A 17,350-nucleotide genomic window follows, 5' to 3' on the forward strand; every position below is an offset into this window, starting at 1 on the left:
CCTACTCAATATACCACGTGGTGTCCAACCTCAGGAGTACTCCGCTTTTCTGGTTTAGATGTCATATTGGTAGGACAGAATAAAAGCACAAATAAATATCCCACAAGAAGAAACTTGCTCTAGGACAAGAACACAGGGCCAAGTAACAAGAAGGAAAAGAGAAAAAGGAAGGGAAGCCTGGCTAACAGATGTAGCAATAAGTCAGTACTTGGAGCAAACAAGTAAGGACTTCCACAAAGACATTTAAGCTTCATCACAGGCCTTTTTTGAGTTTCCAAAAGAATCTCCTGTCACTCAACCCATTCATCTTAAATAAGACAAATAGGTAATCTCTCTGACAATGTGATTAGATCTTTTTTACAAGAACTTTTAAAGTCAGTGGTTGCTGGCTGAGGATTTTCCAAAACATTATATTTCTTGTGTAAGCCAAAATAAGAAAAGAGAAATGTAGCATTACACTTCCCTCGGCCAAGTACATTAATGCAGCTCGGGCCAGAAAATTCAATAGGACAGGGCCAAAACAGGACTTCTACATAAAAATATTTTAAAAAATATTAATGCAACTTTATCTTTTATATAAAATCCAGGGAGACAGTAATTTGCTGTTTACACTTAGTGTAATGTCCCAAAGTTGTAAAAATTAAAAATCCAGTTTTTTCACCATTGTACATAAAATTGTCAGTTTACAGAACTTGATACCTAAATGTAAGACTAAGAAACCAACTTTTTTAATGTCCCTAACAAAGCAAAACGACTTCTTAAAAAGACAAAAGGCTATCAATAGGTTACTCCTGAATTAAAATATAAATAATCTAGAAACTCAACAAGTGTATTTTTAATGTATGCCCTAACTAATTAAACACCCAACATCATAATTCTGTTCCTCCATCACCTTCTAGCTTTTATTTTAGCTGTTACCAAGTCTTTCTGAATTGTGACAAATACTAACCAATGATGGCGATCACAGAAAAATATAAAAGAGGAAAACGTGTTCTCTTTTCTTGTCGTCTTAACGTAATGAAAAATGTACTGTAATCGTCTTTTCCCACAACTCTGTGCCCTTTGCTACTTTTGAAAGAAATGTAATCCTAAACAAATCAAAAAAGATGTTATTTCTCTGACTACAAATAAGACAGAAAGGTATAGTCTGTATTATAAAAAAACACATGATGACTTATTGCTACTCAATACACAAGATAATAAATAATTGTTCAACCATCTGTTTTCCACGTTGAAAAAATAATCTCTTCCTTACAGCCTGGATTGCAAGCCAGGTGTGCCTCACTTGAAAGGCAAATAAGCAAAACAGCAGCAAGAGAGCGGGCTTGTCTCTGCATCTCAGTTCAAGTTGTTTGTGGATTTTAGGACTGTTAAAAATCAAAAATAAAGAGCTGAGGTTAGGGAGAAATCCAGCCTCACTGTTTACTCCACGAAGTACTGGTAGTTCCTCTGCACAGATCTTCATTTGTTCAATAACCTATGTCTTTCCCTTTGTTGTTGATAACATTAGTTATTAATGCTCCATCTTTGGATGGCGAATTGGCCCGAGGTAGCTCCTTCAATAAACGACCCTGTGAATACTAACTCCCAACCACTGTATTCCATCTGCTAACACAACAAAGAAGTGTTCTGCTTGCATGAATACGATACAATGGCAAACATAAAACAAACTGAAGAGTCTACCAACTCACAAGACACCAGATAAGGTTCAGTTGACTGGTAACTGAATACGGTGGCTTTTCTCATGCTGAAGAATAAACTCAGTCTACTAGATCTAGGGCAATGGAAAGATGTCACCTTTGGAAATATTGGTATCCAGTGCCTTCCTGATACTATTACCAGCTGCATTCTGTTGGCACGGGAACCAGGACAAAGATCATAGTCTTCCATTTCACCACCCCTGCATGTACGTGGGGACGGGGGACTGAGGTGAGAAACTCGCAGTGATACTGTGGTTGTTCCGAGTGAGCTTAAGACACTTGCAATGTTGTTAACCAAGCCTGCTCCCCAAAAAAAATCAGTTGTTTAAAGAAGAACTACAAAGGATGAGTAAAGGGACGCGTTCTTAATAAAGACTCTCTTGATACTAATTAACCAGGCTCAAAAAAATCCCAGACAAGGAAAAGGAAAACTATGGAGATAGTTAAAAGTTCAGTGGTTGCCGGGGTTGGGGGACTGGGGGAGGGAGGTTAGGGATGACTAGGGGGAGCACAGAAGATGTTTAGGGCAGTGAAACTACTCTATATGATACTGTAGTGATGGACATATGTCATCACACATTTGTCCAAACCCACAGAATGTACAACACCCAGAGTGACCCCTAATGTAAACTATGAACTTTGGGTGCTAATGATGTGTCAGTGACATCACAAATGTGCCACTCTGGTAGGGACACTGATAATGGGGGAGGCTGTGTATGTGGGAGGGCAGGGGTTATACGGGAAATCTATGTACCTTCTGCTCGGTGTTGCTGTGAATCTAAAATTACTCTAAAAAAAAAAAAAAGTCTTCTAAAAAAAAAAATCCTAGACCACTAGTCCTGTAATTCACCCACCAACCTATAATGGTTTAAGAAAGAAAGAAAAAAAAAAAAAACGTGTTAGAAAACACACCCCACAAGAGAAAATTCTTGTCAGCTTTTTGTCCCTTACATCTCTTATAAAGCACAGTCAGGAAGCTCCATTCTCTTAACACTTAGCAAAAACCAACCTTAAGACTAAGCTCAAAATTGCCAAGAAATACCCAAGGAAACTCCCCTCAGAGGTTTCAGTAATCGCCCTCTGCTGCCCTAGAGCGGCTGGGTGCTGGGTGAAACGGGATTTAGTCATGCTCCACAGCTTGAAATTTTTGTCTTTACCCATCCAGTCACCCAACTATAAAACATTCTTCCCTGGAATTTCTTAAGAAAAGTGAACAATGATTTTTACTTTATGATTACACCCTGAACTTAAACAAAAGAACATCACAATAGACACAAACTCCTCCCTTCAAGACGTGTCTAATATGCTTTACAGACAAGGCTGGGCAAGAGGCTGACGCCAGACACTCCCCAGCTTCTGTTCAACCCCCTGAAACTTCCTTCCACACAACGTGGGCTACATTGAGAAGAAAAAGGAGATGGAAAATGTTCTGAATGCAGCCTACCTTGGAAGCCTGAGACTTTTAGGAGAGCATGACACTTGTGACTGACTGTGTTTCATATTGCTTAGGTACTGACCGCCTTTGGCTCATTCCCGATTCTCTCTATACGTACCTTGAAAAACTTTCTTGGAGAACCTATTAGGTTAAGTAAATATTCTGCCAAATGAAAACCAACTATCTCCAAAAATTCATCTGAACACACACCACAGAAGAACTTCCTCTCTCCACTTACCTGGGAAAGCATGTGGATTGGGCGACCCTCTCTTAAGGCACTTAGAACAGAGAATGTGCACGGTGTAGTGCAGTCCAGGCCATTCCTGAAGAAGGACATTCAGTTCCTCTACCAAGGGGGTTATGGCTTGCCATGCGGTCCATATATTTGGTAATGATGCATGGCTGGCAATGGAGAGGGTGTCTGGCTGCAGGACCCCCTTGGCAGGTCTGTAACTCACCACCACAGGAACTTTCCCTCTATATGCAAAGATCTGAAATTTACCATCCGACCTGTGCACCACATGGCTGTTGATCTGGACACTGTAGCGTGCAAACAACCCAGGTGGAAAGGTAAAAGGAAAACAATATTCAATCTGCAACTGCTCAGCCACAAAAGACTGCCCAGATAGGTTGGTCCCATTAATCCAGGCCTCTGCATGGGGCACCTCGTTCTGCACGTAGCATGGAAACTTGTACCAGGCCGTGGACCCATTCAAAGGCTTGCCCTTGGGTTTATTGAGGCAATAACAGAGTCCCATCTTCTCCAGCAGCTCCAGCAGCAGCTGCAAGTCCTGCTGGGCCTGGACGTGAGGCTTAAGCAGCAACCGAATGACATGGGCTGGCAAGAGCCCATGCAGCAGAAATCCCTCCACATAATGATGGAGCTGGGTGGCAGGGAGCAGGTCCTGGCTCGGGGTGGGAAGCGCCATCACTGGGGAGCTTTCCCCCTCACCCTCTCCACTGGTCCCTAGGAGTAGTTTATGCAGCAGCAAGGAAGCATCCCTCTGGAAGAAGACATTGAGGATGTCGATGAGGCGGGTGAGATTGTGGAAGACGTGCTCTTTGAGGGCTGGGCTGTCCTCAAAGTAGAGCAGCTTGCCGCTCTCATGCAGGTAGGAAAGGGCACTCTGCAGTCGGTCCTCGGTCAGACCCGCCTGCAGGCCCAAGCGCGCCGAGTCCCACCAGCTCAGCCAAAGTCGCTGTGCCTGTGGTGGCTGGAAATGCAGTTCCTCCAGCACCTGCCAGGATCGAGGCAGTACTCTGTGTAAGTTGGGGAAGATTTCTCGGTGCTCAGCTACCGAGAGGAGCTTGTCCCGAAGGCGTTGCAATTGGCGGGGGTCCCTGCAGCTAACAGGCAACACCGGGGAGAGGATCTGCAGCCTGTGGTTAAGCAGGTACTGAAAATGGGCCTTGCGCCTGCGAAGGTTCTTGTCTGAAACACCATAGTAGGCTGCATGGGGGCTGGCAGAGCGCAGCTCAAAGTCCCGGGCCAGTGCCTCGTCGACCACCTGAGCTAGACGGCTCAGCCCCTCCGCATCGTGCTTTTCCTGCAGGGCTATCTGGCGGTGAATGTCCAGACACTTTTCCTCCAGCTCCCGCTCCCCGCACAGGTCTGCGTGCGTGCCCACGATGCACACCACGGCATGAGGCACCCGCGCCCCCACCCGATGCAAAAAGGAGCCCACGGCGGTGGGAAAGCGGCGCGGCTCATAGGTTGCCAAGTTGACCACTAGTACATACAGGGCCCCTGGGGAGAGAAAGAAGGGCTGGATCACCTCGTAACTTTCATCACCAGCCAGGTCGTACACGATGAACCGCAGGCCCCGGGAGGCGTCGGCCGTCCAGCTAGTCACCTCGATGCCCTTGCTCCCGGGGGCAGGGGAAGGTGCGTAGCTCTGGTCCTTGTCCCCTCCTCCTTGGCTTCCCTCCACCCTCTCCTCAGTGAGGCAGTGTCGGAGCAGGGTCTTTCCCGCACCCTTATGGCCCATCAGGAGCAGCTTGAGGCGGGGCTGCACGGCGGGCTGGGAGTGAGCCAGCTCCTTCTGGTAGGCTGCGATGTAGGGGATCCCCTTCATACAGACCTCGTAGGGGGGCTGGATCAGTGGGTTGTCCTTGATCTTCCACAGGCCCACGTGGGAGAGCTGGCCAAAGTTGTCCGGCAGCACGGCGATCTGGTTGCCTTGCAGCACGAGCTCCTCCAGGCCGGTCAGCTCCACAATGGAGTCCGGCAGGTAGCGGATGCGGTTGTTGTCCAGCCACAGGGTGAGCAGCCGGCCCAGCCCCGAGATAAGGGATGGCACTGACGTGAGCTGGTTGCGACTCAGGTAGAGCTCCTCCAGGCCAGCCAGGGGCAGCAGCGCGGCAGGGAACTCCTCGAAGAGGTTAGACGAGAGGTTGAGCATTTTGAGCCGTTGCAGGCTGCTGAACTGGGCGGGCAGAGCCTGCAGCCCGTTGTTGTCTAGCATGAGACTCTCCAAACTGGCCAGCTCGCAGAAGCCGCTGGGCAGGGTGCCCAGCTCGGCCCCACTCAGCCAGAGGATCTTGAGGGCACGCAGGGCACTGATATCCTCAGGCAGACCCCGCAGCCGGTTGCTAGACACGTCCAGCTCCTCCAGGGCCGCCAGCTGCAGCAGCTGCCGGGGAAAGGCGGTGAGCTGGTTGTGGTCCACGTCGAGGGTGCGCAGGCGGTAGAGGCAGGACAGGGAGTCAGGCAGGTGCGCCAGCCGGTTAAAGCTGACATCCAGCTCCTCCAGGTGGGCGAGGGCGCCCAGCTGGGCGGGCAGGGCGGGCAGCTGGTTGTGGCTGAGGTTGAGCTTGCGCAGCTCCCTTAGAGCACTCACCACCTCGGCGCCCAGGGCGGTCAGCCGGTTATGGCTCACGTCCAGCTCGGTGAGGTGGTGGCCGAGCTCGGCCACCGCCGAGGGCAGCCGGCCGAAGCGGTTCCTGCGCAGGACCAGGACGCGCAGGCTGCCCAGCGCCGACCCCAGCCCGTCGGGCACCTCCTCCAGGCCGTTGTTCCCCAGGTTCAGCACCTCAATGTCGCCGATGGTGGCCGGCAGCACGAGCTGGGGGGTGTCGGGGGACTCGAGCGGGTCGGCTCCGGCCCCGGGGCAGCCCCCGGCCGCGCTGAGGGTGAGCTGGCGCAGGTTGCTCCGCAGCTTCCTGGCGCGCAGGGCGGCGTCCCGCCACAGCCTCACCGTCTTCAGGTTGCCGCTGTCCTTCCCAGCCATGGCGGGGCCCCGGGCCGACACCCTCGCGCGGGCGCGGGAGCCCACAGCTACATGCCGCTCTGCGCCCGGGCCGGCGCCCGGCAGCCGGGCCCTGTCGCTCCCGCTCCTCCCTTCCCACCACCCCTGGGCGGCCGGCGCCGGAGGGTGCTAGCGCAGCCGGCGGCCGGGCGCCCGCAGCCGGGGGGCGGCGGCCGGCGGGGAGCGCCGCGCGCATTCTCCTCGCTCCCGGGCCATGGGCGCGCCGGGCAGCAGGGCCGCCGCCCGCGCGCCGCGGAGGACGCCTGCTCCTCCTCCCGCTCCGCCCGCCGCGCGCCGCCTGGGTGCCGATGCGGCCCCGCTACCCGCGCAGCCGCGGCCCCGCGAGCTCCGGCAGCGTCGGCGGCCCCGCGAGCTCCGGCGGGAGGGCGGCGCTCGGCTCCGCGGCCGGCATGTTGCGGGCGCAGGGCCGGGGCGCAGCCGCCTCGTCTCCGAAGCTTCCCCGGGCTCGGGCGGGAGCGCGAGCGCCGCGTCCCCGGCGCTGGGAGGGCGCGATCGGGAAGCGGCAGCGCCGTCTGCCCGCCCGAGCGGCCCCCACGTGACCGGCGGAGGCGCCGCGTGTTCCCGGCACCGCCCCGGGGGCGGGAGCTGCGCCGAGCGCCGGGTGCGGGGCGCGGGGGTGCGAGGCTGGGGGGCTGGGGGCGCCGAGGGCCGGGGGCGGGCCCGGACGTGGGCCCGGCTGGCCGGGGAGGCGCGCAGGGGGCCGTCCTCGCTGCCGCTGCCGCGCCGGGGCTGCGGGGCTCTCCTGGGTGGCTTCGCCTGCGTCTGGCTTTGTTGGCCGCACGTCTCCAAGGGGTTCCTTTTCTTCTCCCCTGCGTCGGGGCCGCCGGCTTCCCTTACTCATTCTTCAGCCAGCAGCTGCCCCTCCATCAGCCGCAGTGGGACTGGCAGAAGTGGGGGGCCTGGGCATCCCTGCAGGGGCTCAGAGCGGGAGTGTGCTTAGACAAAAGGAGAACAGCAGGCAGCCTTTCATTCATTTGGGCAGTATTTACTGAGGCCCTATTTGGGGCCAGACCGACTAAAACAGACGTTTTCAGCTCCCCTGGGGAAGGTTTCGAGCAGGCACGTGTCCAGCCTAATGGGGATTGTTGGAGTGGGAGCGACACTAAGTATTTTATCTGGGGTATCCCAATTATCTTCATAGCAACCCAATGAAACAAGTACCGTATCCCCCATAGTACCTGTTGCTCTGTGGGTTCAAGAAAAAGGCAGCTGTTTCAGGCCAAACTCATAGTCCAGTGCTCAAAAGTCAATCATTTCTGCAGAATTTACCGAATCCTGGAAACCTATCAAGACTCTGGATACCACCTGCATCATTGCCTCCAGGTTGGTTAAAGATGAAGCAAATAGTTTTCAGGGACACAGAACTGAATTTAATTGGTTAACTTCCCCACGTAACTGTTGCGGCTCTACCCCTCACGTGTCATCATTCACACGTGTCATGTTCTTGAGCCGCACCCCAAATCCTCTTTCAGATCCTTCTAACACAAATCTCAGCCTCTGCCTGCGCAAGGAGACCAGAGAAGGCATCTGCTCTCTACTCCACCTTAAATGGCTAGACTTAAGTCCTAAAGTGGTTTAGATTATATCTAAATAACATGTGTTAAACCGTTCCTCTTTAGAAGCCATCAGAAAATTATACTTCCATTTTAACTGTCCTTTGAGAACTGTACTCTCCCTTTGTCAGGAGATAATCTATAATTTGCTTTAGCTAATAAAGCAACTGGATAGGACCAGAGAACACCCCAGGCTAGGTCTCTCAGCCCTCACTGGAGTCCCCAAACCTGGGTCTGAACGAATTTGCTCAGCAGGAACAATTCTTTAGAGCCCCTCAGCCTGCAAAGGGCTGATGTAGTAATATTGTAGGAAGCCTTCTAAGAAGCCTTGTCCAGTACTTATTTGTATAAGTCAGTATGCTCAAAACTACAAAGTCGAATCAGGAGAACTCAGCGATAAAACAAAACTCCAGGAAAAGAAATTGTGTTCAGTATGGCTCTTAAACCCAGTCACGAAGGCACCCAACTTGGCCCTTCCGGTGCCACACTGCACCCTTTGTGGTTAAGTTGCTGATGAGCCAAGGGGACATCGCCCTCCACTTTCTGGAACATGCTTGATATGAAGGACCCTGAATTCCCAGTGCAAACAGCCTCAAGCCTTATTGGGGACAGTAGGGAAGTCTTTCATAAGAAGTCATTCAAAAGAAGCTGCAGATGCACACGACCCTAGGCCTGAGGTGTGCACAGGGCATGATTGTAGCTGTGTACTCACATGGCCACTCTGTGCTGGATGGAACCCAGGTTAGGAGAAGAAGGGGCATGGGTGTGCCACATTTGTTAGCATGATGTAGCACATTTAAATACTTAGGCATATGGTAAGTGGGCCTCTATTTGTACCCTTGCCCCAAGCCCCGCAAACATTAGGGATGGCCCTGCAAATAGTACTGTTTTCCTAAAAGCAAAAAAAGAACAACAACAAAAAATCCCAGTTTGGAGAAGAGGGACTCTGAATATTAGTTTTCTTGCTTTGGCTGTTCATACTATGTCATGGACCTAATGTGTAAACTTTCCAAAACCTTTGTAACTTAAGGCTTTTAATTGATCTTATTTTTCCTTACTCTCAGACTGTTTTCACTTGAGCTGTTGCCTTCTGATTGCACTAACATCCCATGTACACTGGCTTTCTCCCAGAGTCCAGACCTTTTGCTAGGGCACAGAGTCTTCTAGGGGAGCAGGAGAGTGCATGTGAAGAGGCTGTGTCTTGAGCCAAGCCTTAAAAAGATGTGGCTATGTAGAGGGGAGGATCCTGGATACTCCTGTGTCTTCCATTTAAATATCTGGCAATAACAGTCTGAATGGAGGGGCAGGAGTAGCTCGCTCTTACCCTTGCTAAGACTAGCAACAAGCCCCAGGTAAGCTTTCATCCCTGGTTTCTTTTGCTCTGTCTTCAGCGTACTCAACTTCCCTCCACCTGGACAGGTTTTCCTTTTGGCCTTGCTAACCCCCTCGCTACTGTCTCACTGCCTTACTTCCTTTCCCTGTCACATATCTTACACAGGTCATCTAGAGTGGTCTGCTTCCTCTCCACTGGCTCCCTCCTTGGGCCCGGGAATCCGCCTCCCACGCCCACCACGCCATCAGTCTTGCTCTCTAAAAGGTCGATTCACCCTTTCTCCTTCCTTGGCTTCCCATCATTGAAAATGTTAAACTTGCTTTGAGAACTTTCTCCTTTCTTGGCCCGTGCGATGTCTGGTGTCACTTAAAGGTTGGGGTTTTCAAAAAGAGCCCTACAAAAGAGCTAATTATTTCCTCTTAGGGATCGGGTTTGCAATTAGAATAAGTACTACCAAATGAACCACTATAACTACATAGACAAACTGACCAGTATTTGCCTAGATATGGGTAGCTTTTTGTGAGAGCACTTAGTCTTTATGTTTTATCTATTTCTATTTATATTATTCTATTTATATTAAAGATGTATAGTTCATAAAATCATATGAGTACCCTTTTCCACTGAATTTTAGTTTTGTCAATTACAACTTAACCAGGTCTTTATTTTCAGGTGACCAAATGTCTCTTTGTGCACAGGCTGGAGATATTCTGTGATTAAAACCAGGGCAACCCTGGGAAACTACTGCAATTAGTTAACTTAGTTGGTCTTTATTTTATTTTATTTTTGTCTTTTTGTGACCGGCCGTACGCGGCCATTCGCGGCGGGAGCACTGCTGCGCTCCCAGCGCCACACTCTCCCGAGTGCGCCACGGGGTCGGCCCTTAGTTGGTCTTTAAAAGAAGCCCTTTATCTTGCTCCTCCTTTACCCTTCAGGAATTCAAAAAGTACAGATTCCCAGAAATGGAGCCCCTTTACTTGCTTCAGCTGCTTTACACTTTCAGAATGGTTCTGATTTTGTTTACTTAGCTGTTTACTGACTTAGAAGAGAGGACATTTGTGCACTGGAGGTTCTAACTAACTTTGCAGTATGGAAATTACCTGTCTGGTCTTGAAAGGAACTTTGGCAATTCCTTAACCCTTCAGTGCAAATGAGACCCAGGGCTGGGTTACAACATTTTATGAGAAAATGAACTTAATTCTCTCCCTGAAGTGGAGCTGTCAAGTATATACTGCCTCTGTCATGAAAAGGAGAAAAGGGCTTCCCATGTTTCTATTTTCTTGTAATTTTAGGTCCAGCCAATATTTTGCTTTAAATAAGTGACAACAACAAAAATGTTCCCTCCTCTCTGGCTAAAGGTAACTAAGAAAATCTCACCTTCATGATTTTAATTAGGTCACACCCTTCTTGGTTTTGTAGGAGACAGAAGTGGAAGAAATCAAGGGAAAAACAAAGAAAAAGGGAGGGGGTGTTCCTCTAAAAGGTTTTATGGGAATAAAACCTCAAGAATTGACATTGAACAGTTGAGCCAAAGGGGGACTTGGAGGTCATGTCATCTAAACTCCTGATACTGGGCATCACTAACCAAGGTGTCTAAGAATAATCGCCAGCGATAGCAGCTAACATGTGTTAAAGGTTTTCTATACACTCAGGCACTATGCCCTGTGCTTTTCATGCAGTATTTCATTTCATCTTCACAACAGCCCTGAAGAGCATCTTCCATATTATCCTCATGTTACAGATGGAGAAAAATGAAGGCAGAACTACTGAGTAGCAAAGTCGAGGTTCAAAACAAGGCAAAGTGCAGAACTCACATAGTTAACCTCCTGGCTGGTTCTGGGGGTAAGTCCACTGGGAGCAGACTGTGTGTTTTAAGCTGCAGGGAAGTGATACCAGCTGGAAATAGGGCAAACACCAGGTCTTCAGTAGAAACTGAACTTTGCTTTTACAAAATTGAAGAATGTCATATTGGGCAATCAAAACCTCTAAACAAACAGTATCCCCAAACCACAACAACTGGATTGAACATCTGTTACTAAATGTTACTGCAGGAAGCCAGCAGAATTTCTATTCCACTTGTAGGTCAGTTGTGTTTGTTTGTGTTTGTTTTAGACAGAAGCGGCTTAATATCAGTGTCCTTACGATCTATACAATTAGAGGGCATTTCAGACTCTACATTTTGATGAGGGCATTAAAAAAAAGATGGAAAACTAATTTATCAAGCTGAGATTAGGTACAAAGAAACTGACATCTTTTGTTTGGGTTAAAAAAATTTTTTTAAAACATACTTCACCTCTCTTTCCAAAAATTTAATGTCTGCCTTAGACTCACTGTCTGATTTGAATGCAAGCCAGTTCTTATCAGCAGTGTGGCTAAGAAGCCTGAGAATTATCACTTAACCACAAACAGGGAACTTAAAAAATGTGTTGAAGACATTGACTCCTCCAGAGAGCAAAGGCAAAATTGTACCAATATGTCTGTTTTGGTTTTTTATCCCCCTTGCTCTACAGAAAACAAATTTATCTTGGAATGGGCAGCATTAAATTTAACATTGGATCTCTGTGTTTCCAGGTCAAGTGGGAACACATTTGCTCCCCAGCGAGGAAAATAAACTGCAATGTATTTTTAGCATCCGTTGAAAGTACTTTCAGCTGAAGATATTCGGCAGTATCCAGGCTATTTCACTGAAAGCCAAAGGATTTGCCACGTCACCTAGAATTCTAGAACTTTCCCTGTGAGTCTGTAAGTAGCAATGTGCTGCTCCCCTGTCCACCCCAATCCCCCCCCCCCACACACACACTGCTCACCATTCACACATTCTCAGTCCTGATCTTGGAGCAAACGTTCTCCTTCTTAGAAAAAGAAGGAAAATTAGTCCAGTGGAAGATAAATGGAAAACATCTGTGGAACAGTTATGACAAATGAAGCTAACTGTAGTACACTTGGCACTTTGAAATGACGCATGTCCAGGAGGAGGCAATAGGGAAGATGGGCTGCAGAGAGCATGTTGCCCCAGCCCCCCCCACCCCCACTTTGTGCATAATGCTGAAGGCCAGCTGTGGACGGGGGGCCACTCTAAGGGAGACTGAGGCCTCTCTCTCCAGACCTAGCCATGCCCCACAGCCTGGAGAGGAAGGCTCAGCTGGTTCTAGCTCCCACTGCCTTCCTCCAAGGCTGGTGTACTTTTAGTTACTACTGGTAGTGGAGTTGTAGTTACTCTTCTGAAATTTAGTGAGCTTTGCTGACAATCAGACAAATCATTTAAGACCTTGCTTCTGTCTGCATAATTTTGAAAAGTATTTTCCATTTAAAAAAAAAAAAGTGTTTAACTCCTAGCTTTTAAATAAATGACACAGGGATATTAAGCACATGCCTTTTTGAACACTGTAGTTCAAAAAATTTTTAAATGTCTGCAATGACATCCTATATAACACATTTCATAAAGCAAAGCATCAAAAATGTAAAGTCTTCCCAAAGAAGTGTTATTTTGATGATGATGATGATTATAAAGCCATGTATTTAGACAGGGAAGCCAAAGTTACCATTTATGCTCTTTCTGATACTTATTACTATTGTAGCAAGAAGAGTTTCCATTTACTCTTCTGTAAAACAGAACAAGAAAACCTAATTTTCTATCTACTGTCAACTGCATCCTATGAAATGATGAGATTTCTTGAAATATGCATTATAAATGTATGACTATGATATATCATAAGCATCATGATTGGTTATAAATTCATTATTAATCCAACAAATATTTATGTAAGGTCCTGTCTAAAAACTACAGCATTTGTCTACTATTTATTAGATATCAACATTTGTCTACTATTGATTAGAATCTTCAACAGTTGTGGTCCTCTAATAAATTAAAAGGATACTGTCTATTTCAAAATTCTCAGAGCACAGCTGGCCGGTTAGCTCAGCTGGTTACCAGATGGCAGTTCCAGGTTCTTGCTCAAGCTGTGGAGGAGAACCTTTCATGGGACCAAGTGAAGTCCACATTGTGGCGAGCCCTGTTCAGCAAAAGAAAAAAGGAAGAGGGATAGACAGACAGAACATTCAAACAATAGGACTTTATTGTGAAGCGAAAGTCCATGCAGAAAGGTGTGTGGGAACCCCCAAGTGAGAAACACCCCCAGATTCTTAGGGGGAGGGTTTATATGCTCTTCTGGGAGGGGGTCTTTCTCTATCCTAAGAGGAGGAATATTCAGCGATAGGGGACAATCTAGGGTAATTAAGGCCTAATTGGCCAGTGCGGGGTTGCATCAGCTTCCCGTCATGTGTCCCCAAGTTTCTGAAGTTTCTGGTCATGCACAGCGACCTTTCTGGTCTAACATCACGGGTGGAAGTTCGTATAGTGGTCATCTACATGTTTGTTCCTTCTAGTGCATAGGTGTGTCGGTTTTTGTAATCTGTTTTTGTAATCTGCGAGGTTCCAGGGGTGGCATGCTGATTGGTAGGGTGCTTAAGCTGTCATCAGCTCATTATGGGTTCGTTAACTGCTAGTGCTGATGCTGTCTGAATATTTATGAGCAGCCTCCCTGGGGTGTGTCCCTATTCTGTCCTGCCTCAACACCAAGGTCAAGGGTTTGGATCACGGTACCAGCCAACCGTCAAAAAATTAAAAAATAAAAAATAAATTCTTGGAGCAGATTTGATGGAAGTCTACATAAAGTAGACACCTCAGTTTTGTTCCTGTTCCCTCACTACAGTGGCAGTTCAGGTATTAAAGAACAATTTGAGGAAGCCCTTTCCTTCCTCTGTAAGATAATATTGTTCCATTATCTTAGTGGCTCTTGAATACAATTATATTAACATTTAATTTACATTTTCAAAACTGCACTTGGAATATTAAGTTTATGTGTTAGGGATTTGGATTTTGTTCTTGTGTGGAATACTAAATTTGTTATTTTTTTCTTAGTTTGGCTTATTTTAATACGTTTTTTTTTAAAGCAAGTTTAATGTGATATACAAATTAAATGAAAATATGCTCCAAAATTAACTTGAAAAATTGTAGGAGCCTTATCCTAGCAGATTCGGTTCCATTCTGCACTTGACATAATCACACACCCCTTCTGCTTGTCATTATTGTGTCAGAGGCTGTCTCCACAGAACAACCAAATCTAACTGGAACCAAACTCTCAGGTTTTCTCTTAAATTTCAGTGCTCACTTTCTTGCAGATGTTTTTCTTAAAAGGGATAGTTTTAGTTTATTTTTAAATTTCCTCATACATAACATTAAACCTGACAGAAATTATAGGACATGCTTTTAAACACACAGTGGCGTGACGCACAACTTTTTTATCTGTGTAAATTCACATTGGTTGTTTTAACTGTCCCCTGTCTATCATTTGTCCCATGTGACCCCACACCTCTGCCTTCAGTTAATTGGAGGTGGGCAGTTAATTAAAACTGGGCCCACAGCTCTCTCCTAGAAATTTGGATTTGGCATTGGGAGAAGGAAACTCAGTTTTTCTGTGGGCCTAGACAGTAAATTTGGAGCCATGAGCAGCTGTGTCCAGACTGTTAAAGGGACTTAGGAACAGAGGGAAGCCAGATCATCAAGAAAAAAAATCAGATGGCCAACCCACCTAGAAAGAAAAAGGCAGATGCGAAATGATAGCAGATAAGAGAGGCAGAATACGTATCCTGGGTTTCCAACAACATTTTGGTGTCTTGGCTGGCATTCTTGAATTCTAGCTACATTCCCTAAAGACATAATAAATCCCCTGCTTTGGGTAGAGTGCTCTTGAATTGGTTTCTGTTCTTTGAAGCTACAAGAATCTTAACATGAAATTTTAATCTGGAAGTGAGTTTGCAAGTTACAGTCCATCAAAGAAAATAGCTGTCCGAGCAGATGCGCTGAGAAGTGGGTAATCCTCCAACCGAGTCACAGTGTTAGCATCTGCTCAGTTCTTGCAGGCTTTCAGGAAGCGCAGTAAGAGCATAACGGAGAGATTTCAGGCCAAGGTTGCCTGGCCAGGAGCGGACAGAGGGAAGTAGAGTAAGAATACGATTCTGTACTAGAGGCCTTTCTGACCTGAGCCACCCACGTAAGACTGCTCAAAGTCAGTATTAAAAGCATCTAAAAGGACACTAATCACGTATCTTCCTTAGTAGCAACCAGATTCTGTGTTGTAACCATTTTGAAACTAAAATTGGAGTGATTATTGAGAAAATGTATAATCTTGGCGATTAGAATGGGAATATCTGAGAGAAACCATAGGCGTTGAGGACTTGACCTCCAAAACTCAACTTAAACTCGCCAAACCCTGTACATGTGCCTTCTCTATTTCATTCCATTTATCCCACCAGATAAACACGATAAGGCCTGTTCCCTTGTAAAGCAATTCAGCTCATATCAACTTGGGGGCATTTCATGACACATTAAAGAAAAAAAGATGTCATCACAAGTGAAGAAAATGATAAAGAAAATATTTTCAATACATATGACATAGAGTTTATGTTCAAAATATATAAGGAGTTCCTACAAATCAATCTGCAAAAGATGAAGACCATAATAGAAAAATCAGCAAACAGGTCACATGAGAAGAAATACAAAATAATACAAATTAAAATAGAATACCATATTTAACCTATCAAGTTTTCATAGATTTTTAAACATCCAATATCAATAAGAGAATAGAGAAAAGGGGCACTTTCGGGTACTGCAGCTAGAAGTTTGGACTGATACAACTTTATGTAGAGCATTTAGGAGTATACAGCAAAAATCTAAAAGAATGTTCCACTCCTGGGAATTGTTCTAAAAAAACAGAGATACATCCAAAGATCTACATACAGGTTTATTCAGTGGGGAAAACTGAAAACACCCTGGGTTTCCAACAGTAGAGTAATGGTTAAATAAATGTTGGCATGCATATATGATAGAATCCATGTAGCCATTAAAAATTGTTTTCCAAGAAAATATAATAACTTAAAAAATTAGGAGCTGGCCGGTTAGCTCAGTTGATTAGAGAGCAGTGTTAGAACACCAAAGTCAAGGGTTTGGATCCGTGTTCCGGCCAGCTGCCAAACCCTCCTCCCCCCAAAACTAAGCTGTAACGTTTGTTGAAAATATCAAGATACAGTTCTTCACATAAAGCATGACCCTACTTTGGTGTAAAATAGATACATACATATATGTATATGTGTGTGTGTATAAATGTACATTCCTAGAAAACCTGAAAATACATGCAAATTGTCAGTTGTTATTTCCACTTACTGAAATTACAGCAATTTTATTTTCTTCCTTTTTAATTTTGCTAAGCAATCACAAAAAGCACTTGTTATATTTTTGCATTTCAATTTGTGATTGTTTGAGAGCAAATATGTTCACAAGGAAATCTCCCTCTTTCCTGGAATATCAGTCTAAGCTTCCTTCTTGGCCTTAATACAACCCTATCCAACATGTGCAGTTTCTCCAAGCTAATTGCATGAAACTCATAAAATTGGAGATTTTTAAATACATCTCAACAATGTAAGGAATCTGGTTGCTCAGTGTTACAATACAAAACATTTCCCATACTCTCACTTTTAGCTGCAAAAAAATACTTGAAGCAGATGAAGTTCTGAAAATGCTGCTTTTGCTTAACTTTAATCCTGCTAAAGAGACTCTTCTGCCCAACCTCTTGCTTTTTTAGAAACCGTATTTCCCTAACACTTTTTCCTGTTCTGCAGAGCTGATCATTGGAGAAGTAGGCAAATGTGTATTGGGGTCAAGGTTAACAGCAGGAAAGGAGACCAAGAGCCCATGAGAGAATTTAGCATGAGAGGAAGTAAGTCTGCACTAGTGACCCATATCCTCCTCCAGTTTGCCTACACCTGGCATTTGAATGAGGGACAGTGTTTACTGTCATGTCCAAGTGAATATAAACATGCTATCAGAGGACCCCACATGTAAGAATGAGGTGTTATCAGAGTCTGGGTGGGGAGATACACTTGGGCCTATGGGGCCTCTCATATGAATGGCCCGAGTTAGGTGAACTCTATTTAGAAGTTTCGTAACCAAGAGATAGTACAAATGGCTTTGCAACTAGAGTGAGCTCTCTACCCTACCTTACTGT

The 17,350-nt window shown here is 46.4% G+C and overlaps 1 protein-coding gene across 2 annotated transcripts in view; it reads right to left on the reverse strand.

Moving 5' to 3' along the window:
• Positions 1-6,520, reverse strand: part of MFHAS1 (multifunctional ROCO family signaling regulator 1) — an 89,010-nt gene extending 82,490 nt beyond the window's left edge. For both annotated transcript variants that reach the window (XR_010021492.1, XM_063077031.1), the window contains exon 1: positions 3,374-6,520. Coding sequence is in view for 1 of the 2 variants with exons in the window: in XM_063077031.1 (XP_062933101.1) it covers positions 3,374-6,365 (2,992 nt within the window). In the remaining variant the exon portion in view is untranslated. The remainder of the gene's footprint in view (positions 1-3,373) is intronic.
• Positions 6,521-17,350: the final 10,830 nt, after the last annotated feature.

This window comes from Cynocephalus volans, chromosome 13, assembly GCF_027409185.1.
Source record: "Cynocephalus volans isolate mCynVol1 chromosome 13, mCynVol1.pri, whole genome shotgun sequence".
Classification (NCBI taxonomy): Eukaryota; Metazoa; Chordata; class Mammalia; order Dermoptera; family Cynocephalidae; genus Cynocephalus; species Cynocephalus volans.